Source organism: Puccinia triticina, chromosome 8A, assembly GCF_026914185.1.
Source record: "Puccinia triticina chromosome 8A, complete sequence".
Classification (NCBI taxonomy): Eukaryota; Fungi; Basidiomycota; class Pucciniomycetes; order Pucciniales; family Pucciniaceae; genus Puccinia; species Puccinia triticina.
The window spans coordinates 3,921,910-3,949,455 of NC_070565.1; the positions used below are offsets into that span (position 1 = coordinate 3,921,910).

At 50.8% G+C, this 27,546-nt stretch overlaps 5 protein-coding genes across 5 annotated transcripts; 4 read left to right on the plus strand and 1 right to left on the minus strand.

Moving 5' to 3' along the window:
- Positions 1–451: 451 nt before the first annotated feature.
- On the plus strand, positions 452–3,198 carry PtA15_8A372 (uncharacterized protein; the record flags this gene model as incomplete). The annotated part of the gene is made up of 3 exons (XM_053171795.1): positions 452–674; positions 893–2,406; positions 2,485–3,198. 3 exons carry the CDS (start codon positions 452–454, stop codon positions 3,196–3,198), a joined length of 2,451 nt encoding a protein of 816 aa, XP_053023023.1.
- Positions 3,199–7,998: 4,800 nt separating this feature from the next.
- PtA15_8A373 (uncharacterized protein) lies at positions 7,999–9,697 on the plus strand (the record flags this gene model as incomplete). Its single annotated transcript, XM_053171796.1, has 8 exons — positions 7,999–8,008; positions 8,103–8,141; positions 8,217–8,284; positions 8,356–8,404; positions 8,492–8,609; positions 8,708–9,259; positions 9,333–9,549; positions 9,617–9,697. The coding sequence occupies 8 exons, from the start codon at positions 7,999–8,001 to the stop codon at positions 9,695–9,697; spliced, it is 1,134 nt and encodes a 377-aa protein (XP_053023024.1).
- An 899-nt stretch (positions 9,698–10,596) lies between these two features.
- PtA15_8A374 (uncharacterized protein) lies at positions 10,597–12,726 on the minus strand (the record flags this gene model as incomplete). Its single annotated transcript, XM_053171797.1, has 5 exons — positions 10,597–10,612; positions 10,694–10,807; positions 11,015–12,147; positions 12,210–12,474; positions 12,536–12,726. The coding sequence occupies 5 exons, from the start codon at positions 12,724–12,726 to the stop codon at positions 10,597–10,599; spliced, it is 1,719 nt and encodes a 572-aa protein (XP_053023025.1).
- Positions 12,727–17,499: 4,773 nt separating this feature from the next.
- PtA15_8A375 (uncharacterized protein) lies at positions 17,500–19,141 on the plus strand (the record flags this gene model as incomplete). Its single annotated transcript, XM_053171798.1, has 7 exons — positions 17,500–17,761; positions 17,843–17,987; positions 18,126–18,213; positions 18,289–18,388; positions 18,519–18,653; positions 18,729–18,995; positions 19,098–19,141. 7 exons carry the CDS (start codon positions 17,500–17,502, stop codon positions 19,139–19,141), a joined length of 1,041 nt encoding a protein of 346 aa, XP_053023026.1.
- Positions 19,142–21,375: 2,234 nt separating this feature from the next.
- Positions 21,376–25,355, plus strand: PtA15_8A376 (uncharacterized protein; the record flags this gene model as incomplete). Its single annotated transcript, XM_053171799.1, has 14 exons — positions 21,376–21,510; positions 21,599–21,664; positions 21,776–21,912; positions 22,008–22,035; positions 22,162–22,180; positions 22,247–22,349; positions 22,444–22,485; positions 22,553–22,912; positions 22,975–23,078; positions 23,156–23,310; positions 23,385–23,544; positions 23,622–24,406; positions 24,470–25,018; positions 25,098–25,355. The coding sequence occupies 14 exons, from the start codon at positions 21,376–21,378 to the stop codon at positions 25,353–25,355; spliced, it is 2,901 nt and encodes a 966-aa protein (XP_053023027.1).
- Positions 25,356–27,546: the final 2,191 nt, after the last annotated feature.

Consider the following 27,546-nt stretch of genomic DNA (forward strand, 5'->3'; position numbering starts at 1 on the left):
GCCCAAGTGTTAGCTGGTTCTGTTCGTCTCTTCTATTTACTCAACCTCCCGGTCTGTCTAAGAACAGTCCGATTCAGCCCGTGCTCATGGACCTACCCTCCTGCGTGCCTGGTTCGGGTACCTCCAATCAACTTAATGTGGAGAAGACCCAGAAGCCTCAGTGTAGATATTTAAAGGGCAACTCCAGCTGGCATTTATCGATTTCTCCACTCATCTTCTTCTAAAAGTTCTGCAACACCGGACGATTCGAAGAACGACAACGACCACGGCCACGGCGATTCAAATCACAATTATGTCATCCTCATCTTCCCCAGGCTTGCCCCACGGCAGAGCCATCTCTCGCACTTTTTCCATTCAATCCATCCCCCGCTCCGTTCTGTCAACCCCTAGTAGTGTAGGTGAATGTTCTCCCCCTCGGCCGTTTGTTCGCGGTAAATGCGAAAGAGTCCACATGGGCTCTCCAGACTCGGTGCACACTCGGACTACCTCCGCCGAGTCCCTCATCCTTCTGCGGCACCTCCGGCGGCAGGTCTCTGCTGCTTCGATTCCCATCTTCTTTGACAATATCTCTCAACCCCCCTTGGGGTCCACCGACGATTTAGAAGAAACTCTAGAGCAGGCCTCTGCCGACGAGGCGCAGAACAATCGCATTGGTTTGCTCGTCTCTCCTCAACGTCAGTGCCGTCTCAATACGTATTTCTTTATGTCCCTTTTCGCTCCAATCTCGGAGTTTATTTATCTGAGGCGCAAGCGTGGCTGCAGGCATTCCTTCCGAAATGAGTTTGACTTGCATCTCCTTTAACTAATCCATAAATCGCTCTTCCATTTGTACAACTTCCTGACTTCCTGATTTATTACATATGTGTACATGATCAACACGTGTGCGCTGTAGTACTTGCTGCTGCTTTTGGGCAAGATGAAGATGCTGAACGAACCGCCGTCGATAACCTTGGTGTCTCATTCGCCTCTTCCCTGGAGCGACCTTCAGACGCCTTCATGCGTCGCCTTTCTTCGACTTCCGGCCTGACGATGGAGTCCCTTTCCAGTGCATGCACCACTGAACCACCAACCCCTTCGGATAACACCTTCGCGATGGACCCGAGTGACCCTGAGATGGTCAAAAGTGATGGCTACCATGAGGCCCCAGCTTGTCGTGGTACCCATGCGATGATGCCTACAGGTGACAGTAGTCACGCCACCGTCCACCAACGGACGGGCAGTGAGGCCAGTACAACTAGCGCTTTCACTATCAGCGAGTACTATGGCAGCCCTGATTGCTCCGGGAATACACCTATGGTGGCTTTGGAAACACTCGTATCGCCACCCGACACCACGCAGACCAAAGCCACCGAGGCGATTGACAGCCTAACGCCAACGACAGACAGACGCCCCAAGCCGGGGGTGGCACAGACTCCTGGTACCCTAACCACTCCCAAGCCGATATCCTTGGCTCGCAAGTTAACCTTTAACATTCCGGAGAAGAAGAATCTGAGAAAGGAGAGTATGGGTTCTGCTTCAGATGATGTATGTGGCGCAGTAACTCGTTCAATCGAGCAGTCTTGTACATCTCAATTTCCGCCAGTCGGCCCGCTGCGCCATAGAACCTGCCCTCCTTCGCCTCCCTCCCAGTATCCTGCAGACCATATCAAGCCTGGCCCATCCCCCATTCAAGCTCGCCGTCGCGCAATATACCCCCACACTCCTTTGGCCATTGTTCTGCCAGCTCCCACGAGCAATCCCCTATTGAGCCTTGACACCGACAGTGTGGCATCGAGCTCCGGCACAGCCGATAGTTCCTTTACTGGAAGTTCCATAGATTCACCTTCAGCAAACATGTTTCAAATCATCCAACCTGATCAATTCTTTCCATCCCATGGCATCCTCCCTATCACTCCCCATACCGGTGACTCGTACCAAAATTCGACCACAAATCGAATCCCCTTTCATAGTCTGGACAACAGCAAACTTCACAATAACGAGAGTGATGCTTTACCGGTCGGCGAGCTCTTCCGCACCCTTCAGATATGGTTTGATCAAGAAGGCTTCAGGGAGATTGCTCCGGTCTTCACATTCAGCTACTATAACCGCGTGGATGACTTGCTCTACTTCACCACCGAACGAGTCGGCTACCCTTTCCACTATGATTCGATGCAACAGGTTCCTGTCTTACGCAAAGTCGTCGCCCCCGACTACGAAGAAGCTTATGTACTTCTGGAGGGCAAGTCTCAACGCAATGCGGCCGGCAGAAGGGACTTTATCAGCCGGCAAGCCAACCTCGACATGAGAAACGCTGGCAAGTACGTCGTTGAAGACAAAGAAGGCAAAGGGGGCAAGTGGATCTGGCGATTGGTGTATGAAGTCGAAGAGCGCAAAAGCCTGATGGGCAAACCAATGCTCGGCGAAAGAGTTAGTCCCTTTTTCCTTTGATCTGTACCAAATCACTTCATAGCTCACCATTGTCGACTTGATCACATCGTGTTACAGGCCTTTATCCCCATCACCTTCGCTTGTTCCCCTGAAATCCTGGCTCCCAGCCATGCCCGCAAACCTACTCTTCTCAACACAATTATGAAAAACATGGGCTCCAAGAAAACGGCTGTCGCCCTCGACTCGGAGGGCCGTCCCGCTACTCGACCTCGAGGCAAGTCTCTGATGGGTTACCATTCACGGAAAATTTCCGAGTCAACAACAAAGCTTCTGCGTACCCCGCCACGTCACCCATACCAGTCCAATCCACCCACAAGCGATTCGATACCCTCGCCAGATACCTTCCCGTCGACAACAACAAGCTCCCATTCTTCCAACGACAATGAGCTCTCCCGCGCCCAGGCCCACTTCTTCAAGACCATCGCACCTGCATCAGCCAGCCGGTTACGCCCCATGACAGCCCACGACGAGGACAACGCCACAAAGCGGAACCTACGCAAAGCAAAGACGAACGAACAGCTTCGTCGTCCCTTCACCGCCGATGCGGCTCGCACAGGTTTCCCAGGTCGCTCCCAACCACCGCTGCCAATCGTACCAGTCTTTGGCATGGCTCCTCAACCCTCTCGGGCAACTCCCCAAACCGCCGGCAACAGATTTCAGTCGCGGCCTAAAACGGCAGACGACCGTCGACCACGGACAGCCAAATCGCAGCTCGATATCCGCCGCATCGCAGCCGCCAGCTTCTACGCTCCGGCCTCCGGATCTCCCTAGCCCATGGCCAAGAAAGTGAGGCTTTCAAGCAAAAACTCGCTCGACGGCGAGCATGATTCTTCGCACTACCTTCTCTCATCTGTCATCACCCGGAGCTCTTATGGAGCTGCCCTCCTTCGTCTTCTACCACATCTCTTTCAATTCGCCGTCATCTCAAACCACGGACATCTGTCTTAACATTTCTCTCCGGTGGAGGTCTCGTAGGTTAATTATCAAAACTCTAAGCGTTAGAGTCTCGTCCGTTTTGCGTATTAGTGTTCATCCAGTTAGAGGTCACCTCATTGTCCAGTTACCCCAAATCCAATCCAATCCATCTTTCGTTTCCGTGTTCCATAGGATAAGCTCATTACATCATACCCAGACTATACTCCCATTTTCACTGTATCTAATTGTCGCCGACTCTCGTCTTTTTCAAGAGAACCCTTACTCACCCTGCAGTGTGTTGTACAACCAGCTGATTATCTCCTAGACCTTCATCAACACAATACACCAAACCCCCCAAAAAAAACTGTCGAATACTATTGATTCTCAGCGCCGGCTATGTAGTTAATCGAGTTCGAAAACCCTTCGCGAAGTTATCCTTTAGCAGTAAACAATCTTTTTTTCTTCTTCCTGTCATTTTGTACTACGCGGGAAGCATTTCACTTGTGGATGTTTTATATAAGTCTTTTTTCTGTTTCCGCCCGTTCGTTCTCGCCAGCCACTGGTCGCTATTTTTTTGTTTTCTGGTAACTTTCACTTATCATTTTTGTAGCTGAGTCAGATAGCCTTTCATTTGTGTCCATACCAAGCAGTAATCAGTTACATACCAGTTGGTCCTACATCGAAGCTGCTTCTCCTGGCATAAGGATAGCGTTTGGATTATGGGCTCCTCTGTAGAGAAAAAGCAAGTGCTTTGAACATGCTACCTAAACCAATTAGTCTGTTTCGTTTGCAAGGGAAAGAAGAGTGTACCCTTGGCCCCTCCGCAAAATTGGCTTTGATTCAATGACAGATCCCGGCGCCGCGGCAACAGCTGGTTTGTCGGGGCGCAGAATATATTTTGGTCTTCCTCTGTTTGCATTCATAAAGTTTTTTAATCCTATGAACCACCTTTCCAATCAACACCATTGTGAACCTTTAATACAGTCCCCACGACTCCCATTGCCTTGGTTTCTCTGTTCCCGCGGCATGGCCTTACACTTTTCACTAGTGTTACTATCCACAAGATTCAATAAGCTCATAATGGCCCAGAACATGATATCAAAAAAGTGGAAGCTGTTCTGTGTCTTTCTCACCGTCTGCTAACTAATCTTGACTGTATATGTCCTCTCCCTCTCCCTCTTTTTTTGTGATTGTGTGGAGAGGTTGAGATAAATACATGTGTTTTGTAGAAGGATGTGGGTAGGGATGCTAATTGGGCGGGTTTGACCATGGGCCACCTATGGGCCACTTTTGCGCCAATTAAGATTTCAGGACAGAGACCAGTTAAGTAAAGCCCCGGGTGGTCAGAGGATTGGTTTCACCAAGGGGCCCGCTCAAATTATGTCTCAATAGCCTTGCCAGGGTGAAGCCGGGCAGCCCAATTGTCATCCCTAGATGTGGGTCTTGCCTCTGTGGAACTACTCAAAGGATAGAATAGATCTTGGAAGGGAGATGGATAACTACACTACATAGTACTTGTGAAGCCGCCGTGCATCACAGGATTTTGCAAGAGATGTAACAGGACTCCTGTCCTTCGAGCTTTCCCATTGACATGCAGGAACATTCTTCAGGTGCCAAAGCTATCTTTGTGATAGCGCTTTAGCTTTCAAGGGTGACACTGTTGGATTCCTTGTCAAATTTCGAGTCCAACGGCCCCCCACCACATTTTGAGCCTCAGCATAAGCGGTCAAAAAACCACCCAGCCAGGCCCCATATGGCATAGACCTGTACATACCGGGCTATATAGAAAACAGGGGAAATGAGGTTGAAGTTGAAGTCAAGTTTGGGTATCAGAATTGCAGGTCTGGGAGCACAAGGTTTCTCAGAACTGCTGTGGTGGAGTGAATCAAGGGAGCTAAATGTCAAAAAGTGTGACATGTACAAATTGAAATGAAGATCAAGGCAGACTACAAGATGAGCATTCTCAACATACAAGAGCATCAACCACATCCTCCCTCAACTTTTTGTCTATCCCCAGATAATTGCCGAATTTGAATGATGAATTGGATGCAAATCTCTCCCTCAACATTGGTTGAGACATTCCAAATAATGTGCTGATTCAATTTTCAACAGATTCTCTTTTAGAAGTATAAATTTTCTATCATGATTTTGCAACATTTGAAATTTTGAAAGTATTCCACAATTTCTTCTCTTTGCAGAATATAGATTTTTTGCTCTCTGACCTTCAATGATCAGGTATAAAATGCTAATATCTAGCAAAATTTTTGCCTTTTCATCAATAAAAAAGGTTATTCTAGTGAGTCAACCCCCAATTCAAATGATAATAAAACCATTTATACATGTAATGCTTAATCTTGGACCTTCTAATTGATCCCTGATATTACCTTTTCTGGAATATTTTTTCAGTGATCCAGTCCTCAAAACATCCAATCAAGTTGTCTAGCATCAAAACTAATCCTGAAAAGGAATTATGAGCTTGTGGTTTCCCCACTCAAATGTGGCTTTTTTCCATCTAAAAAAACTATATCTCTATCTACCAGGGGAGACTTTGATGCATTCTCCAGAGAGTGCCAGAGTCTAATTTTATTTTTTTCTGGGTTGGATGTGGATTAGGAAATGATTGATAAATTTTTCAGAAGTCAATGGGAAGTGTGTCAGAAGTGAAGCAGAACTGTCACAGGACCTTGTGCAATGTTTTACAGAACAATTTCATTCTCTAAGGATAACTGAATCACAACCTATGATGAAATGAAAGTTACTCAATGCCCAATGATTAATCATTTATGTTGAATTAATTTCTCTATGTGCAAGGGGTTTCACACAACTTAACTGTGACTAGCTGGGGTTTTAATGGCTTTTGGACCAGTTTTTACTTGTCATGGAGCTGTGAAAGTCCACTCTGGTGATCTATCACCACAATGTATGTGTGCACACAAAGCTTATGTTGGTGAAGTGGAAAACAGCTCACATGCATGTGCATGGAGACATTGGAAAACAAACAAACACAAAAACAACCACAAGCTTGTATGTGTTAAGAAGCCATGATGTCTAGCTGAAATCTGGTACCACACACCTCCAAGATTAAGGTTGGTTAGTGGGTAGAAATGACCACTTTCCGCCTTCTTCAAGAATTTTTTTATCTGGGATGAGTGATTATTGATGTCTTGGCTCTTCATTGATACTTTCTGCTAGCCTTCAGCGCTTGGCAATGAGCCTGATCTATAGCATAATAATCCGCAAGGGGTGAAGCTCTGCACTCCGCAAGCACAAGTCTGTGATAGCAATCAATTGAGTAAGCCAAATAAGGGTCACATAAAACTCTTCCAATACTCTAGTACTTCCGTCAGTTGGAAGTACAATGATGATTAACAAGTCAGATAAAAACAAAGGAAAAATAGAAGAGAAACCATGAGCCTCCATTCCCTTCCTTCCCTCCACACGCATCTCTGTTCCCACCCAATTCCGCAATCTGAAACTTTCCTGCACTAGTCCGTCATCTCCACCCAATTTCTGCATGTCATTTTCTCAGGCTCCACTCCACTCTGACATCTGACCTCCCATTTCCTCTGCCTAGCCCCCGCCATTTGGTCTCTCACCAGCGCCTCCACCCCAGTTCCACCCGCTTTGGCTGGCTTCCTGACTCACCGCTTCCATCAGTCCCTGTGTTTGGTCCACCACAGTCCAGCCCTGCCCATCCACTCTGGTCCACCACCCAATCCAAATTCCGCGGTCCACAATCCACATACTTCCAAGTTGTGCATTCTGTCCGCGCGCAACTTTCTGTAAATTTTTGTATTGTGCTTTTCTGACATAATCCTCAGTGCTTATGTCACTGGAATGCACTCTGAGATAAGCTGCTTGTGCATTCCTGCCCGCGCTATTGCCAAGTGGACAATCTACCACGCTTGCCCAAATAAATCACCACAGCGCACATGAGGGTGAAATTAGAAAAGTGAAAAAAATGACCACCCCCAAGACACCAGGGAGGAATGTGTTGCACCCTTTAGAGAGTGCCAGACCATTATTTCTCTCTAGAAGTCTCATTTGTTCATACTCAACTCATACTGATCTTATCTGTGTCAAATCTTGTTGGATTTGGTGATTTCAACTCACATAATGGCTCTCTCCACTTAATGACCAGTACACACACAGACTCTCCACTGACCTGTTTGTACTGGCCATCAATTTGAGACAACCTCCACTTAATTACTGGGTTTAATGACCATCAAGTGAAGAAACCCTCCATGTGATGACTTGTTTAGATGGTCATCAAGTGGAGCACTCAGCAATTCACCACTCAATAATCCTGTGTATTGGCCATGAAGTGCAGAAATCCTCCAATTGATCACCATGAATACCAACATTTCAGTGGAGTCAATCCATGTTTTTATACTGTGAAAAAGGACGCAGATAACGGGCTAATTGCGTTATCTGGCATGGCATAAAAATGCTGGAAATGGGCAAAAAACCCGCGTTATCTGCACGTTATACCCCTGAGATTGCGGGGGAAAACGTAACATGCATAAGAAAACGGGAGAAAAATGAAAAAAACGGAACCAAATCATTGTTGCTGTTATCGCAAAATAATGGCACCAATTCCACTATGTTGTTACTTTTTGTTACAAATAATGTAACTTATTGTTGCCTGCAGAGCGGATGTGTGTTGGTTGAGTTCGGTGAGCGAGGTTGAAACCTCGGGGGAAGCGAGGAAGACCGGGGGCTGAGCGTTTGCGGTTGCCCGGTCGCGATACGGCCGACAGCGGCAACATCCGGTCAGACCTTGATCGACAACTCCACAAGTCAGCATTTCCCAACCTATCTCTCCCCCCATCCGCACCCACTGAACTTTTTTTTTCATGTCCATCTTTCTGCAGTGCCGGCCAAGCAACCGACCAGCAAGAAGCGCACCAAGGCGGAGAAGAAACGCCTCCGAAAAGCCCAAGTCGGTCTCCTAGAAGCCCGCCCCGTCCCGCAGCCTTCCTCACTGACACTCTTCCGTTTTTCTCTCAACAGGCAGCCGTGTTCTGTTGGTACTGTGAACGAGAATTCGAGGATGCTAAAGGTGCGCCATTTCTATTTTGAAGCTGCGTCATCGATCTGGTTCTGATACATATGTTCGTTTTTTTTTTCTTGGCTGCTGCTTCGTTAGTCCTGTTGCAACACCAGAAGGCGAAACATTTCCGATGTCCCCATTGTCCGCGGCGGTTGAACACGGCAGGCGGGCTGGCAGTGCACATCGACCAAGTGCACAAGCTGCCCACAGACAGGTTAGAGCCTTGCTTGTGACAAGCGACAGTCATCGATCCTTCCAGGAGGGAAACTGACAGATGGGGGGCGTTTCTTTGTTGAACGGGGACCACCACAGGATCGAGAATGCGATGCCAGGACGAGACACGTTCGACGTGGAGATCTACGGGATGGAGGGTGTGCCGGCGAACGACCTAGCGGACTGGAAGCGACGCAAGGCGGAAGCGATGGGGGTCGAGCCGGAGGCGCAGAAGCGGAAGCGGCCGAAGATCTATCTGGGCGTGATTTCGTCGGAAGAGCTGCGCTCGCAACTGCAGCAGCACCGCGCGCTCATGAACGGCATCTCCGCCGGGATCCTCTCTCGTCCAGCCGGTCCGCCCTTCGGTGGCCTTCCTCCCCCAGCTGCCATACCCTCCTCGGCCCCCTCCGTCCCGCCCCCGGGCCTCTTTGCACCCTCCTCAGCTCCCATGCCGCCCCCGCCCGGCTTCCCCTTGTTGCCCCCACACCCCGGCATGCCCTTCCCTCCGCCCGGAATGTCCCTGCCCCCCATGCCTCACGGCATGTTGCCTCCAGGCATGCCCTTCCCTCCTCCCCCTGGAATCTTCCCCCCGGGCATGCTGCCCCCCGGAATGCCGCCTCCTCCCGGGATGATGCCCCCACCAGGACTTGGGTAAGCCTTTTATCTCACACCACCTGCAAAAAAAAAAAGTGATACATTTTTTACTGAGGTCGATCTGTCGCAGTATGATGCCTGGCGCACCACCATTTGCGCCCCCAGGTGCGCCCCCCATCAACACCCTACATGCGCCTCCTCCTGGCCCCCAAGCGGCACCCCCGGGCGAGGCTGGCGCGGGCCCGGCCCTTCCTGCGACGCCACTGCAGCCGTACAAGATTGCCAACAGTCAAGTGACCCTCAAGCCTGGCCAAGTCTTGGTATACGGGGACAGCGAGGTCTCTCTGGTCAGTCGCCGATGTCCCTGGCACTACTGCTGCTAGTTTTGCTGATGCGTTTGTCCACTTGATTTAGGAGGAGAAGCGGGCTCGTCAGCCACGCTACCAGGCCCCGATAGCGGTCCCAGACATGCGGTTTGGCCTTCCAACGCGTTGAAGAAAAAAAAAAATGGCCCTGTTAGAAACACTCGGATCCGCTCCCTCGATCCGCTCCTTATTTGTGCCTTTTCAGTGTCTCCAGACGAAAAGCCGAAATCCAATAAGCCATACCCACTCCTCCCAACACTTCCCACGCACCCAATCAGTGCGCGCTCCTGAGTTTACACATATACACACATTAGATCTACTGGTGACAGAAACCAGTTGTTGTGAAAAGGAAACAGGTAGCGAAATTGTTCCTGTGTTTGTTGACGCGCATCTGACCAAACCAGGCCCTGATGTGCAACAGCATGAGGCCATGTCGCTACGAGCATGACAAGAAGACAAGGCGACTGAGACCACTTGAGCCGCGCCGCGACAAGCGGACGCCACACCACAGGGGAGCCGCACCCCGGCCCGCTCTTTGCAGGCCTCCCAGCTCACCTACTGCACCTGTTTAGATTTTCTGGGGTGCAGGACTAAACAGTAAGTACTGCAAGACACACGCACAGAGAGCTGAGTTGAAGATCGTATTAGATCGATAGATTTCTATACCGTACATGCAGCTAAAGAAGAGGGGCCCGGGAAATACACACATCTACATACATCGCCAGTAGTACAGACAGAAAAGATCCGGACTAGGAAAGAGAAAGCGGGCGGGATGGCGCGCTTGAAGCCGCCTCGCATACGAATGTTTTTTTTTTCTTGCGCCTTGCTTGTTCTTTACGTATGTCAGTGTAGGAATAAATAAATCGAGAGAGGATAAGGATGGAGGAGTTGGTGTGTGTATGGATAAAAACTGAGCATTGAGGCGGGCCTAGAGGAGAACGGGATTGCGGGGCGAGGGTGGCGGACGAGGACGGAGATGGATGGATCGATCGATCGATCGCGAGATGAGAGATTGTGTGTGTGCGAGGGTTAGGAGTTCCTTCGACTGGTGCAGAAGAGCCAGGCCGCCGATTCAGCATGCACACATCCGAGACAAACGGGGGGAGAAGGAAGGGGGCGGATTTACCTGATCTCGAGGCCTGTTGCGGTGTCGCGTTTATTGATCTGGAGGGGCTGGACGACGGCCGAGCCGTGGTCGTCGGCGCCGAACGCGTGTGCGGGGCCAAGCGAGCGAGGCACGCTGGGGGGCGGGGTGGCGAGGGCGGAGCTGTTGGGGGCGCGTCTGAATGCGCCGGCATGGGTGGTGCGGCCCTCGGCTGCGGGCAGGCCGGAGACGGGGCCTGTGGAGATGGCATGGTCGCGCAGACGGGGCGAGTAGGCCGACTTGGGGCCGGCGTCGTCCGAGTCGCTCCTGCGTCCCAGGCCTGCTGCGGTTGTGGAAGAAGGCTTGGTGGATGGGGGGTCGGGCTCGACGAGGGAGGAGCCGGGGTAGGGCCGGGGACTGCTGTCAAGGGACGGGTGTTGCAGACCGTGCCCGCCGGCCTGGCCCGGGCCTCCTCCTCCTGCGGCGTCCGAGGATGGCTTGTTGTGGGCACTCGGCGGGGGCGAGTAGAGCGAGCTGGGCGAGTACACGGGCTCGCTGGGGTGGCCCGGGCCGGCGGACAGGGGGGCGCCGTTCAAGCCGCGGACATAGAACACGTTCTCGATGTACGACGGCCGGTCGTGCGACTCGGCGCCCGGGATCTCTGCCGGGGTGCGCGACAGACGGGCGGCCATGCCGGTGGGACTACCCTGGGATCCTGCTGCTGCTGCTGCGGATAGAGGCGGGCTGGTCGTGCCGGGCTCGGCGACGGAGTTGTAGCCGCCGTGGTGGGTGGGCAGATGGGCCTCCGATGAGGCCTGGGCGGTGTACGGCAACGAGGAGGAGTAGTTGTCATGCGGGGCGTAGACGGGGCCAGGGGCGCTGTTGGGATGGTGTGCTGAGCTGCTGCTGGGCGCAGTTCGGGCGGATGAGTCGAGCGGCGGATCGTTCGGGGCGGGCTGGCTGAAGTACAGCGGGGGGAGCTCCATGGGCAGGCTGTGGGAGGCGTCTGAGGGGGGGTGTGAGGCCTGGTGGAGGCTTGCAGGATGCTCGGATTCGGAGTGGGGGGACTTGGAGGAGGAGGCGGCCGGCCCGCCCTCGGCGTGGTCCTCGATGGTGGCCGGATGGGCGGGGGCGGCCGAATGGGAGGGGTTGAAGACCACCTGGGTCAAGCATCTCTGGGCCTCCTCCACCACGCTCTGGGTCTTGTTGGCCGCACAGTACGGCTGCCGAGCCGTGCCCGGCGCCGTCCGTTCCACCGGCACCTCCGCCGTCAGCATCTTCCCGAACTCGCACACGATCGTCATCTTCTCCGCCAGCTCGAGCATCGCCCCCAGCCGCAATCCGAGCCCTTCCCGCACCGTCTCGCGCTTGAAGTCTGAGAGCCGGGCCTCCTCGATGGCTACCGAGTTCTCCAGACTGATCAGCTCGGAGCGAGCCTCCTGTAGCCGGGTGGTCAGCGCGGGCAGGTCCTTGTTCTCGCTGCTCATCTTGGTGATCTGCAGGTCCTCTTTTCAGTCAGTCCATATATCTTTTGCAGGTGGGAGTCTGGGATGCTCACCTTTTTCTCCAGGGCGGTGATTTTAGCCTGGATGGTCTCCCTGCTCTTCTTGAGTGCGGCGAGGGCCTCCTCGCGCATGCGGATGCTCTTGAAGTGGATGCGGTAGGTGCCGTCGTGGTCGGAGAAGCGCGACTGGGCGTCGGCGAGGTGGCCGAGCAGGATGGCCAGCTTGGGCAGGATGTCGGCCAGGTCGTCGCCCTCGTTGAGCCCCCATTCCTTGAGTGCGTCTGCGGCCTTGCGATAGTCGACGGACAGCCGCGAGGATCTGTTGGGTGGAGCAGGGGTGAGTGTGTTGTTTGTTGGAGATGGGGGATGGATGGGCCTACGCGGAGAGGACGTTTTTCTCGGTGGAGATGATCTCTGCCAGGTTGCGGATGTCCTTTGGGGCCAGGGAGAGCTTGTTGGTGTGCTGGATGCGGGCCTTGGCGTCGCTGAGGAAGGAGGCCATCGCTGGTGGGCTGTGTGGGCTGCTGGTGGGTTTTGGTGTGATCCGGCCGCGTGACAGCTGGAGATCCATCCCCGGCACAGCCACCACCCCAGCCACCCCACATCAAGCACCCCGCCTGCCAAGATGGGAACCAACACGTCCTCTGGAGGAGCACTCGGCCTTTTTAGTTATCCTTTTGTCTTTCCCAGGGAGACATATACAATCGTTGACGAGTTAGGAAAAAATAGAGACAGAGTTCCGCAAAGCTGAGTTCGCTCGCCGAATCCGTCCACCCAGGGATCCGGAAGAGCGTCAGGGTCAGCTGCTGGCTGGCGAGCATCTTCACACTCGAACTAGTTAGTCTCGGGGTCCAGTTGCTTCGACAAAAAGCTGCAAGCATTGGGACGAGCTCAGTTTGATCATGGGCACAAGAGCTGTCACCGCCATGACTGGCTAGTAGCTGAATCAAACAAAACGCAATGAAATTACAAAGAGCTCTACCAATGAAACTGCTGGCCACAACAGTTCCAATGATGCTTAGTCTGGACAAGATTTGGACAACAGCTCAGACAAAGATTCAAGTGATGACTTGAGTGAAGATTGAGAACTATGTAGATGAAAATGATCTTGTCCACATTTCTTCAATACATACAACTTTTTTTTTTGTGCTATACATGTCACAGTGCCTTGTGAGGAAAAATTCAAATGCAAAATCTGTACTGAATTATGTCTTGAGTGGGCTGCCAAGTCTACTTAAATGGAGTTGAGTTGGTGTGTTGACTTGTGTGGTGTAATTGGGCATTATGGGTTGAAGGATGCTGATGTTTTTACTTTATAACTGAAAGTATCAGTTATATTTTAATTTGCAATCAGATCTTCAGAGTATTGTGGCAATGATGCTAATGTTTATTCAATCTGAGTTATTATGATGTTGTGGAAAGTAGGAAGTGGCACCCTGGAAAAGTGTCCAGGGACCAATACTACTTCAAGTTGTTTCCCAGATGAGTTGAGTGGTTCTTTGGAACTCCACTCTGCTGTTCTGTAAGGTAGTCATAAGGCACAAGATGTACACAAATAGAAAACAATGGAAGTAAATATGCCGTAAAGTAAAATAAAGCCACCATAAGTAACATAAAAGCTCTCCCAAGCAGACACTGTAGAACAAGTAACAATAAGGCTGTAAAAGAATGATAGCCCATAAACAAAATCCAGAGCATACTCTGCCGCGACATACTTTGTAGAAATATAAAGGCTGGACCTGGTAAGAAATGAACAAGTCTGCCTCTCTTCAAGAATTTATACTGTTCTGAGTGATTACTGGTGACGGCTGCTCAGTACCACTTATGGTGTTCAAAGTTGGTTTGCATAATTTTATGCATGCATAAATCATAAAATCATAAGGCCCCGTTTGGAGCCAATATAATCCAGGCAATATATGAGTTTTTTTGTGTGACATCTGATCAGGTCCACCAATACTTGATCAGATGTCACAAAATTCCAGATTATATTGCACAATTATATTGGCTCCAACAGGGCCTAAAGTCTTTTTTGCAGGGGATGTGACTGTCTGATTATGTAATACAAAATTTCCTCACCAAAATATTTTTATGATTTGATGATTTATGCATGCATAAAATTATGCAAACCAACTTTGAACACCATGATTATGTTCCACTAATCTTTGGAAATCTGCTCTAAGTCTGATCTTTAGCCTAAGAGTCTGCCAGTGATAAGTTTGGCACCTTGTAAGTACAAATCCGCAATAGCTAGTATGAATAAAAGGTAACACCTAAAAATATTCTAATACTATCTGTTCTGTTCCGTAAGTTGTAAGTAAATTAAGATGAGTAGTAAGATAGATGATTCCCCAAAAGAAAAAGAGAGAAAATACATCCCCCCCCTTCCCCCTCTTGACCTCCACACTTGTCAACTGCTGTTCCCACCCAATTGTGCACTAAGACACTATCCCACCTAGTCCACCATCTCCGCCCAAGACCTGCATACCACACTCCCAGGCTCTGCTCCTCCAATGCTTGACCTTGCATGTCCTCTGTCTAGCCCCCCGCAGTGAGTCTCTCACCAGAACCTCAACCCCATTTCCACCTGCTTTGGCCACCCCAGCTCACCTGCTACCCAGTACACGCATTTGCTCCGCCAGAGTCCAGCTCAAGCCCTCCAATCCACTATCTGATATAGCTCTTGGTCAGACCTCCCCACAATCCGTGATCTGTCCTGTGTCTGCTTTTATCCCCAGACATGTAGCTTTTGGCATGCATTTTTCCCAAGCTTCCTGATATCACCACACAGTGCTTATGTCACAAAGTGCATGGTGAGCTCAGCCGTGCGTGCATTCCTGCCTGTACTACTTCCAAGCAGACATTCTGTCAGCCTGTGCCCATATAAAACACCACAATTTAAAAGTCTGCAGAATCTGTAAGTCAAGGAAGATCCATGGGGGATCTCTTCCCTCCACCTCTGCCTTGTGCATGAACACAGAAAAACAACCAGAAATCATAGAAAAGAAGTAAAATATGAAACAGTTGTGGGAACATCCCACACATCCACTTTCCTACTCACACGCACACCTCCACCAAGCCCCACTCTCACTCTAACCCCTGTCCCCTCGGCCGTGGAACTCCTCTCTGCCTAGCCTACTGGATTGGAATCCCACTTGCAGCCTTTTTTTGGCTGCCACAGCTTCCCCCAATCCCAGCCGCTACTAGTCAGTCTGTGCTGGCCTGCTCAGTTTGATTCCAGCCTTTATCCTTGATCTCTGCGTGTTGCCTCCTTAATTTGTATGCTATTCTTCCCTTGGATCCTTACACAGGTGTTGTGCATCCACCATTTAAATCTGCACTGTGCAGCCCCCAAACTCTGGAACTCCACACATCCCCAGTCACTTTTGACCCCTGCACCACATTGTGCCACCACATCAGGATGGAGGGTTTGGGTTCCCCTAAAGAGGAGGATGATCATGCAGAGAGGAATTCCTGCAGCACTTGCACTCTGAAAAATGTACAGCTAAAGTGGGTGAAATAGACCTATCTACATGGAAGTGCACATAACCGTGCACAGGGGATGAGATGGTCCAATGGGGGAAAACCATTCTAAACTGGAGCTCTTGCAGAATGCTCACACACAGAGATCCCAGGCTCAAATCGTGGTGGCCCTACCCCTCCCCCTCCCCCCTTGGAAGCTACACTCCTCCATCAACAGATCTCAACATGTTGTAAAGCTATAAAACTTTCCTGTAACTGCAACAGTTCACAGACACAATGTACTATTTAGTAACAGCATAATTGTGCTCTTACACCATACTTGCATTGCCTTAGTGCACAATTTCTAATCAATAAACACTTAAAAAAATCACCGCACACAATAATTTCTGCCTGTGAGAAAACAGATTCTTTCCTCAGTCAACAACTGGTCCGGCTTGCAGGCAAGATCCAACTCCAAATGCTCTTTATGTACCATGCTGGGTCCACCTGGATCCATATACATAGGTCAGATTAACATCTACTTGATCCAAAATCTAGCTCCAGGGAATATTCTTCAAGCACACAATATTTGCCACACATGTGGGAGAAGGCTTTGGTGGACTGTAGTTATTAGTGGGGTTCAAATTGGCAGAAATCCACTGCTGATTTTGTCTGCTCATGCACCTCTCAGTAAGGTTTATGCATGGTACATTGCTTTCAAAGTGGAGCTGCCCACCAGAACCTTGCAGCTTTCCCAGGACAAGCAAAATGTGCAGTTGATGATTTTGATGACTGATTTTGAAATCCACCTTAACTGAATCCCCTTATCACGCCTCCTATGCAAGTATGGCCGTGCTTGACGTGGTGGATTGCGGAACCAATGTTCTCTCATCCGGGGTTGTTGCAGGATGAGTACTGTAGGATGTTCTGCGGCGAGTAAATTCACACGCTGTGACAACAAATTGGTTCTTGTTTGCTCAGGAGCCTCATTGATTGGCCACCAGCCCACCTTGCTCCTCTCCTAGTCAAAGTACAAGTGTCCAGGGTCTTGCTCATGTCCCACGAGGTCCCAGATCCGAAATTTGGTAGTTGTGCCACCAGCCAATTACATGCTGAACGGGATTGTCTTGAGCTTCCATCTCCGCACCAGGGACCTGGCCACTCCTGGTAGTGGTACCAATGTACACACAGCCCAAAACTTGTTGGATTTTACATTCACCTGACGCCAACTGACGCAAGTCCTTCAGGACTCATTTTATAATCCAAAAATGTAGACCGACTCAATCAGCCGCCACGAGTAGATTGACAGGCTGTAGAGGTTGTGAACTGTTGCCAACAGCATGGAAATTCTGTGGGCACACCCAGTCCCGGGGGGCTTAGTTAAGTCAGCGCGGCACCATCGCGCAAGGAGAATAGGACCAGGATGACATAATAATGTCTCATCCAAAATGAATAAAATACTATTTATGCAACTTACACTTTCTCGATTGTTTTTTTCGGAGTGGCGGATATCGCTTGGTAAGACAGCTGTACGAGATCGACCATACCAACGCCGGATGCCCTATAGGAGGGAACATATCGATCATGAAGTTTGTGTTTTGATTTGAATAACTAATCCACCCACTCCCCTTTCATCCTGAACTCCTGAACGAACCTCTGCATGATTTGTCTATGGCAGGTTTGATGAGATCGCTAACATTCACTTGGAAACTGTTTGCCCAGATAATCCAGCCAATCTGAACTTGCCATTAAATCTCAAGCCAAAGCAAGAACGAGATTATACTTCCCTCGACATCGTTTCTTTCCCAGAAAGGCCAACTTTGATACCACTCCCTCAGTCAATCGAGATTGAATTAAGAGATTGAATTAATCAATTGATATCCTCATGGCGTCCACATTGTCGCACTCCGCCGTTTTTGCAGCAGGCTTGCTGATTGGAGTTGGATCCATATTTTACTCAACTCAACGCTCAAGCCATCATTCAGCCCACGCGCAAAACCAGAGCTCGGCCACCACGATTCCCACCAACTCGGCCAGCAGTCAACAGGCTCCTTTCCAACAACAGCACTTCTTCTCAGCCCCGCAAGCACCACCCATCCCTCACCATTCGTCATCGCTCCAAGAGATCCTTAGATTTGGCAATCCTGGTACGTCTTGCAATCACTTCCAATACTCGTAAGAATCACATCGCAAGTTAAGCATTTCCATGGTTCTCGATGACTCACAAGGCCCGATCAGCGATTTCTTTGCAAGAGAGGCATACGCAGTTGGATATGACAGAAGGACGAGGAATCCCGCGTGGACAGCCGAGCATTTGACGAGTAGTAACTTGAAATCGGGGGATGGCGATGATAAACCAGATCGGTCTCATTCGTTTTGAGTCATTTTCTTTTCTCACCCGTCTTCCTTTTTTCACTTATGCCCCAATTAAGCTCCTCAACATACTTTTCTGCCCAGAACTAAGGTTCAGAAGATTGATTGACTGACATAAACCGAAATATCGATACTCAGAACATTTCATGAGGATATGTCAATCCCTAGTCAATTTCGATCCAAACTAAGCGATTACTTCCGGAGTGGGTATGATCGCGGACACATGGTTTGTGCCCAACATTAAGCTGGAATTGATACACATTTCTCTAATTATATTTCTGTCCTATTGTTTTTTTGGTAGGTCCCAGCGGCAGATGCCAAAAGAAGCCAGTCAGCCATGAACCAGACCTTTTTACTCTCGAATATCGCACCTCAAGTCGGAGAGGGATTCAATCGGGACTGTTAGTGAACTTTCCAGTTTTCTTCTTTCTCGCCACTAGCGCAATTTGACCGGTGTGGGTAGCACCATATGAATGCTCTGTCGCTCACTGTTGGTCTGCTTTCTCCTCTGCGATGGATTGCGGGATGCAGATTGGGCACATCTTGAAGGCTTTGTTCGCCAACTCACCAACTCGTTTCAAGACGTTTATGTTTTCACCTTGCCGATGTACCTTCCCAAGCAGGATCCAGTGACCAATAAGCAGATCGTGAGCTACGAAGTGATCGGTAAGAGTTGGAAAATCCCTAGCCATAAAAGCGGTGATGATTGTTGATAGCCCATTCCGAATTGGATCGTCCTAGGTAATCCACCCAACGTAGCCGTCCCGACCCATTTTGCCAAAGTGGTTTTTGCAACCGGAGGAAAGTTGGATTCGGGCGGCCAAGGAGTGCTGGGCTCCTTCGTCCTTCCAAACGACAAGATCTCGAACGACCAGCCACTAACGTCATTCGAAGTACCCGTCGAATCGGTCGAAAGGTCGGCTGGGTTGACCTTATTACCCGAAAGTGTCAAGAGCAACCCTGTTAGACTTTGCTCCACCGTCCAATGCGATAGCATATTGAGAAGTCGTCAGTGCTTATTTGCCTCTCTTTTCCTCCGTTGCCTCGTTACCTTATGACATCATCGAGCTTAGCCACTGACCCTTTCTTTCAACATTTTGGGAATTTTAGTCAGCCAAATCACTTACAACAAGCCCAAGAAACCAGCCAAATGAGTTGCCCTTTGTCTGCGGCTTGAAACAAAAAAGTACATGTATTGTTGGAGTGAGACTCCCCTGCCATTTTCTCCCCTCTTCTTACAAATTCCCCCCCTCCCCCAATGATCTTGTTTACTGCCGTCTCGCCCCGTCTCTTGCAGCTTGTTTGTGCATATTTTAAGTGTTTGACCCTTTCATACCTCTTCACCCACATATACCTCCTCGACATGTTTCTTGTCAACTCACTCGTAAAATTCACCGAACATTTGCTCTGCTTGGGTCTAGTAAGCTTTCGAGAAACTCAAAATACGTGAAGAGTCTGCGCAACCGTTTATGTGCCCCATGCTTCTTGCAGCCGACCTCATAGCGGCCGAGGGATCTGGACAATCTTCAAGGCTGCGTTGGGGTTCTTGCGAACTTAACTAAGTCCCTACTCCGTTGCGGGCCGTGCAGCGTTTGGCTGGTCGCGAAGCGACCCCGACCGGAGGGAGGGACTTACATATTAAAACCCCTTTCTCGCGTGAGACGATTCCACGGTTTGGCTGGGAGCGGCCTTGTTTCCATCGCCACACCTTCAATACCTCCGAGTTTCTTTCTAGGTTCTAGCACCTAATAGATCTACATAATCTTGATTTTTCTATATTTTTTTTACTGCAAAATCTTGTTTGCATCCATGGAAAAAAAATTATTGAAATTCATGATTTTCAACTTTTGTACTCGAGGCCCATATGACAAGGACCGAGCGCAATCACACTACAAAGATATTTATGCTTAACGGGCACCTCGGTAATGAAACTACCGAGGAGTTCACATCACACGGTAACTCTCAAAACGGGCCCGTAAACTTTTGCAGACCGATTCTGCAGCATTTCGATCGTTTTCTCATGCGTCATTTCAGTGATTGTCTTATTCAAGGTAAGTTGGCCTGCTTTGTTCTTCAACACTCGCCCAGAGCCTCCCAACGGTGATTCATCTGTGATGTTTTCTGATATTTCTTCAAAAGGCAGGGGATCTTCGGTCGTAATATCGAGCGGCAACGATTGGAGAAAATCCGAGGGATCCTCCGCTCCAGACAGTGGTAAGGGGGCCTCATTCATCCGGATGTCCACCATCGCGATCTGAAAGAGCAGGTGTGGATGTGGACTGTTGATGTTTACCGACTTGCGCTTGCGTTAATTGATGTGTCATGTACCGACTTGGATGTACCGACTTGGGATTTCTTTAGTCGTCATTGAGCTGCTCTCTATATAATTACTGTTTCGTTAATTATTCTTAGTGATCATCATAACGTGATATTGTTAATTATAATCCTTCCGCTTAATTAAATGGAAGGATTTATGTTGAATTTCTTGTTGTCCGTTTTCAAAAATGAAGGAGGGGAAATACAATGATAAAAAAAATACTGAAAAATCAGACGCTTGATGAAGATTCCGAAAAACAAAACGGCAAAGTATTACATTGAAAGGCATGGAAACCAGGCGAGAAAGTCTGGAAAGTGGCCTCTATATCACGTGCGGCTCACGCGAGTTTGGTGTGCTAATGCATAAGCCTCTCTGGTGAGACTGGGCTGCCGCCCAGACCCGCTCACCACGAGTGGCTTAGTTAAGCTCGGGGTTCTTGATGGAACGCCAAACCCACCACACCAGCGCCCGCGGGAGGGACTGATGTTAAGTTAGGGCACTATGCTAACTTGACTAAGTCCCTTTGTAATTGCAGGGGATGCCGTCCGGAGGAGGGTCCCTTGTTTTCTGTTTTGAGCAACGTTAGTCTTGTCCCTCCTCCCGGCCGGCGCAATACGACCAGTACTTGTTTTACCATTCCATGGGGGAGTTTTGTCTCAATATGTCCAATATTGCAAGTCCGAGAATTGCCCCCACCCGACCGTCTAGTATTTGGCTCCGTTCTTACACATTTCTTGCTCCAGGCAAGTCATGATAGATATTTATGTAAGTATATATTCATGATGGCAATCATGATATTCACCATAGCAATCATTGAGGGGATATGCTGTTTACATACATAAACACATGCAAGTCAGGACTTGTTCTGTTTGGTGGATACAAACAAACACAAGCCTTTCTCCCATTGTTCCTCAAGATCAAAGCCCCATCGTCCTGAGGCTGCCTATACCGACCGCGCCTCGCTCCGGCCATCCACACTCAGCCAAGTCGAGATAGCATCCTGCAGCGAGCTCACCAGTCTGGAAATCCAAGCATGCCATCCGAGTGCCCAAGCCACAGTTCAGGGTAAACATGGTCCACTCTGAGGAACACGAAGTGGAAGACTGTGGGCTGATGACTTGGCCTCTTGCAATTCTTCATCGCCGCGTGCGTGGGTATGGGAAACATTGTCCGGGCGCAGACAGCAGTCGATCTTCTGCACGGCGTGTAAGGTGGTACGTCTTTGGAAACCCTTCCTGCATCTGATGGCTTGAGATAGGGAGAGAAAGACTGACTGTTGTGGATTTTAATGTAGGTCAAAGACATCGATGAGTTTGATGGCCACCAGCTCACCAAAAGGTTTGGCATCAAGCAATGTGTTGTGGGTGCTCTATGTGGCTGGATTACTAGCTCTCTCCACACCAACCAAAAAAAAGGATCAAGGCCCATTCATTCATGCTACAACGATGGGACTTTACTTGTATGTTTGTAGGCCCAGGAGGAGGCGAAAAAGCTGCCGATGAGTTACGATGCGGAGATGGAGAAGACGAGAGCGCTGGACAGAGGGGCGGCGGTGAAAAAGATCTGGTGCCGGAGATGCATGCCTCAGCAAACGAGCGAGTTCTTCTGGTTGGCCACTCCCTTCTCCACGTCTTCGCCTCGAATTGTTCTTCTCTGGCTGACATTTCCGCGGTATCCCATTAAACGAAATGCTCGTATTACAGTAGTGACTGTGAGCAGAAGTTACACAGGGCAAGTTGTTTTCTGTTCGCCTTGGATCCGGCGGTCCAGCAACACTGATGGACGAGCTGCTCAACCCCACTCTCTCCCCCCTCTCATCCTCTCCCCGCTCATAATCAATGTACGTGGGAACTGCAGGCCAAGTTCGCCCAAGCCCGTTGAGTTCATTTCGCGTGCGGCCTCTTCCCAACACTCCGTGGAATCTGATGGGTGTGCTGTATAGAATTATCGAAACATAAGTCGGATGAAGACAGGTTGTGCAAGGATTGTGCGGACTTGACGATGCGGAAGGTGGAGGCTGTGCGCGTTGGAGAGGAGTATGAAGCGTGAGTCCGGGGAAAGCTCTGTATGCAAGGACATCTCGTGTGGACTGACTCGGGGGATCTTTGTTGGGATGCCTTCATAACATGTTGTACATAGAGATGAGATTGAGAACACGTTGAAGGCCAGACGGGTGGCCAAGTGATGGATGTGTGGATGAATGTTGAGGGAATTCCAGTGTTGTTGTTCTTCTGTCTACCATGTGAAGGGACACTGTTTGTTTGGATGTTGGTCCAGCGGAGGGTGCTGGGGCCGGAGATCAGTGGGAAGAGGAGAGTGGCGCCGGCGCGGATCGGCTGGGAGGCTGGCCCGCCTCGGGAGTATTTAAGCCCCAGCCAGCCACGCCCACACCCCATCCACCCAGAACCAGGCAGGCCACGACAGACCCCATCCAACGACAACGACCAACGACGCAGAGCGCCATGCTGCCCGCCGGCGTCCAGACCATCCGCTTCAGGAAGCCGACCAACGACTCCGCAGCCTCCAAGGCCGCCGAGAGCAGCGAGAAGCTCAAGGCCGCCAAACACGTCGTGGTCAAGGACACGCTGATTGCCGAGCAGATCAACAGGTCCGTCGCACTCATCCAGCACGCTTGCTCAGCAGAACTCACACACCCTTGGCTGCACACAGGAATCGGCCGCCATGGGTGCCCAAGCTCTCCGTCGCCTTCCGCATCCTCGTCCTGGTCCGCTTCTGTGCAGCCATGTACAGCTCGATCAGCGACTGTGACGAGAGTAGGCATCCACCACATCTGAAACAGACCCCCAGAGGTGATCGTCGTGCTCATTTGGATTGGTTTCCGCACACACAGCTTTCAACTTCTGGGAACCGACCCATTATCTGGTCCATGGCAAGGGCTTCCAAACCTGGGAATACTCGCCCGACTATGCCATCCGCTCCTGGTTCTTTGTCTTGCTCCACTCCTTCCCGGCATGGCTAGCCAGCAAAGCCTTCCCGCTAGACAAGGTGTGTGCCCAGACCATCCCCCATCTAGAGCGGCCTCCCCGGCTGACTACATGCTCTCTTTTTTCTTCTCTCAGAGACCTGGCTTTTTCGCAATCAGGGCCATGCTGGCCTTCCTCTCCTCTTACACCGAAGCCAAACTGTACCGTGCGATCGCCGATCACATCAACCCGCGTGCTGCGCGTTACTACTTGAGCATGTCTCTGTTCAGTGCCGCGATGTGGAGTGCCAGCTCAGGTGTGTGGTGTTCTCTCTCGTTTGATTCCGGCTTCCGTCGTTTCTGACCTGTCATATCATGACGTGATTGTTTTTAGCCTATCTGCCTTCGGCCTTTGCAATGCAAGCGATCAGCTTGGCCTTCTCGTACGTGCTTGAGCCCGTGTCCTCGAAATCGGCCAGCGGACGCCGGACCTTCTTCGCCTGTCTGTTCTTTGTCATCGCCACTGTAGCCGGATGGCCCTTCGTGGGTGTCTTGGCCCTGCCCTTTGCGTTCGAGGAGCTCAGCCTGTGCGGGGATGATGAGGTCATGCCGGCCTCCCGACCGGGGTGGGCAGCCTCTCGCTTCAACCGACTCTTCGTCTGCGGCCTCGCCAGCCTCGTGCTCGTCTCCGTCCCACTGGTCTTTGTCGACTGGCTCGCATACGGCAAGCTCCTCTTCGTCCCGCTCAACATCGTCCTCTACAACGTCTTCCCTCACAAGTTTGGCTCCGGCGTCGGCGGAGGCGGGCCGGAGCTCTATGGGACCGAGCCGAGCCATTTCTATCTGCTCAACTTGCTCCTCAACTTCAACATCGTCTTCATCCTCGCCCTGCTCTCCATCCCCCTCGTCTTGTTCACCAGTCGGTTCTCGAAGAGCAGAGGCGTCCGCCTCGGCCAGAAACTTCGGCTTGCTAACCAGACTCCATCTGCCCACTTGTTGATCGTCCGTCTGCTGCCCGTATACGCTTGGATCGCGCTCATGTCCCAACAGCCTCACAAGGAGGAACGATTCATGCAACCCATCTACACCCTCATCTCCTTCAATGCAGCCGTCTCTCTCTCATTGATCCGCGGCTGGATGGAAGATATCTTTGTCAAGATCACTTCATCTCCCTACAGAGTAAGCTCATCTTATCTCCCTTCTCCTCTGAATTCCCATGTCTCACCACAATTCCTCAAACAGGCGGGCCAGACGAGCATCTTTTCTACGGTTACACGGACAGTAATCATGACGAGCTCCTGCATCGCGATAGCGCGGATCCTTGCTTTGCAAAACTACTACCATGCGCCCCTTGACCTAATGTTCCACTTCCAATACAACGAGCTCCCAGTACGAGCGATCCAAACGTACCCAGCAGAGTACGCCTACCTGGGCCTGAACACGACCAAGCCGATCCTAGAGGCGATCGAGCATGCCGAATACACGGTCGATCTGGGCCCGTTGGCCCGGGAGAAGCTCACGCTCTGTCTCGGCGAGAGCTGGTTCCGCTTCCCCACCCAGTTCCTCGTCCCCGACCCTATCAACGTCCAGTTCGTCAAGGGCCCCTTCGAAGGCATCCTCCCCGCCAAGTTCATCTCCTCCCCGAAGAAGGACCAGTTCGATGGCCCCACCACTCGTCCCTCTAACTCAACCCCCTCCCATCCTTTCAGCGAGTGGCTGTGGAGACGCAAGGGCACCCGAACCAATGGCGGCAAGTTCAACACCCAAAACAAGGAGGAGATCGACCGCTACGTAAGCATTCACACACACCCATATAACTCCTCGTAAAAACTCCCCCCCCCCTGACTGATGATCGACATGTGGACTACAGGTGGACCCCGAGACCCAATGCTCCTACGCGATCGGGCTGAACTACCCGCACCGAAGCGCCGGCTGGCGCGGCAACGAGTTCGAGGACGGGGCGCTCTGGGAGCCCCGGAAGTGCGTGAAGATGCTCGACGGCCAGCAGACCCCGACGCTCTTCCGGACCCTCTGGCTGCCGCTCTCCTGGTGGACCGACGCCCACGTCGGCGAGCGGAAGGGCAAACTCAGCTTCGCGGAACTCTGTCTCTACAAACGCACTGCTTGACCCCACTCCTCTCGCTTTCTGTCCTCTCATCGCCGTCGTCGTCGTGTGTACAGTGTGTGTATATATACAAAGATGTCCTCAATCTGCGTCCGTCCTCTAAAAGTGTTGCTCCCAATCATGTACATATCCCCCTTTTTTCCTAACTCGTCAACGATTAACGATACATGTATGGTTCTCTGTGACATATCAAGACAAAAGTAAAAATTTATAGCTATAAAGACCAACACGTCCACTAGTGCTCCACCCAATTTTGCATTGGTTCCCATCTTGCCAGGCTTGGTGTTGTAAGTGAACTTAATGCCCTTGACATGTTGTTTCCTCAGGGTTTCCAAGGATTGACCAGACATTTTTGCCTTCAAAGCACCCAGACACCCAGGAATTATGCGCAGAGGCAAAGGGAGAATGATGAAGATGAAACTGCGCTTCTTATCTTTCACTTTGTGTAACATACCATACAAAAAAGTATGAGATGGGGGGGTATAATAGAGAATAACGATTTGGACCCGGGTACGGTTGGCACCCGGGTACCGGGTACGTTTTTTTCCCCAAGCAGGGACCAAGTAGCGCACCCGGCACCGCCTGGCGGGTACCAGCGGTACTTGGGGCGGGTCCCGGCGGTACTTTGTGCCTTTTCTTCACATACTTGGCGGACGGGACTGGAGACACCAATTCCCCAAAGTCCAGCTTGCCAAGAGGCATGTCTCTTGGCGAGCTGGTCAAGTCCACACACCTCTCGGCGGACTGGGCTTTGACCAGCTCACCGGGAAGAACACCCTCGGCGGGCTGGTGAAAAAATTCAGCTCGCCAGGCCTGCCCTGTCATCCTCCTCGCTCCGCCCAGCCAACAACCCCCTCTTCTCCCGCCCCGGTCTCATACCGGAACCGGACCTACTCGGGGAACCTTCAGCAGCCCAGTGCTGTAAAAGAGCTCAGATTGCTCGCTTCCGCCCACTTCCTCTGCCCTGTCCAGGGCACTCATCCCCTGCCCTCGCTTCCCCATCCAACACACTGTTGGCTCCTTGTTCAAGTCAGGCCACGGCTTTACTGTCAGCGGACAACCCTGCTCACATGGACATAGTGAGTGTAGGATCCATGACCGTAATGGAGGACAACAGTGATCCAGGATTTTCTGCGACAAACCGGCTAGACCACGGCAATGTATTCATCAAATACCTCAACCATCTTCTAGAGCATGAGGCTGATTCGGATCAAACAGATGAAGACCCACCTACATCTTGTGTCACAGCCTTGCCCACCCCTCCACCTACCAACACCGCCACCTCCCTGAAGAAAAAGAAGAAGAAGAAGAAGAAGAAAGAGGCTATTTTCAAGACAGTGCCCTAATCCTCTATCTCAACCACTCCTTTTGATCCTCCTCCCCTACACCCACCTCAGCTCAATCAGCCAGCTCCACCCCATCACCAACAGTGACCTACTCCACACAGATAATACCCCCATTCTAGCCTCCTTCTCATTCCCCCAGTTGTTGTCTTTAATTCTGTTCCTTCAATTTTTTCTTTCCCTTTATAGGGGGAGGGGGGGGGAGACTGTGAAGCCCAGCACTCCTTTCAGGGTTCACTAGGTGTCACACAGCCTATAACATAATATCCACCAGCCAGGATTTAGTCCCAGCTCCTCCCCCTCCTTCCTAGCCCGGCAGAGACCCCCGGACCCATCAACTCTCTCTCTGCCGTGCTAGGTGAGTTCCTTCATTTCCTTCTTGCTCTCTTCCCCTCATCCTGAAGATCAGTTGTACATAGACTAACTGAGAGACCCCCGGACCCATCAACTCTCTCTCTGCTGTGCTAGCCCCCAAGGATGTTGGATCTAGAACGTCCCCAGGCCTAGTGCCCTGTCCCTCCGTGCCACCAGCCTCCAAACAGTGAAGGGTCTCCCAACCCTTACAAAGAACAAATCACCAAGCCTTTGATGGCCAACCCCAACCGGTCATTGAGAAGAGATCAAACTACTCCCCTCAATGGACATTTTGTTCCGGCCATTCTGGTCTGTTCCAGTATGACCAATACCCGCGCCAGCAATTGGTATTGGTCATACTGGATGAGATCCGCCCGCGGCTGGGTGGGAGGGCGGGGGTTGAAAATAACCTAACCAATTCCTCATTTGGTTAAATCCCCATAGTTACTAATCCTCCGGAAAAATGATAAATGCTCTTACATACCTTACTGATTGGG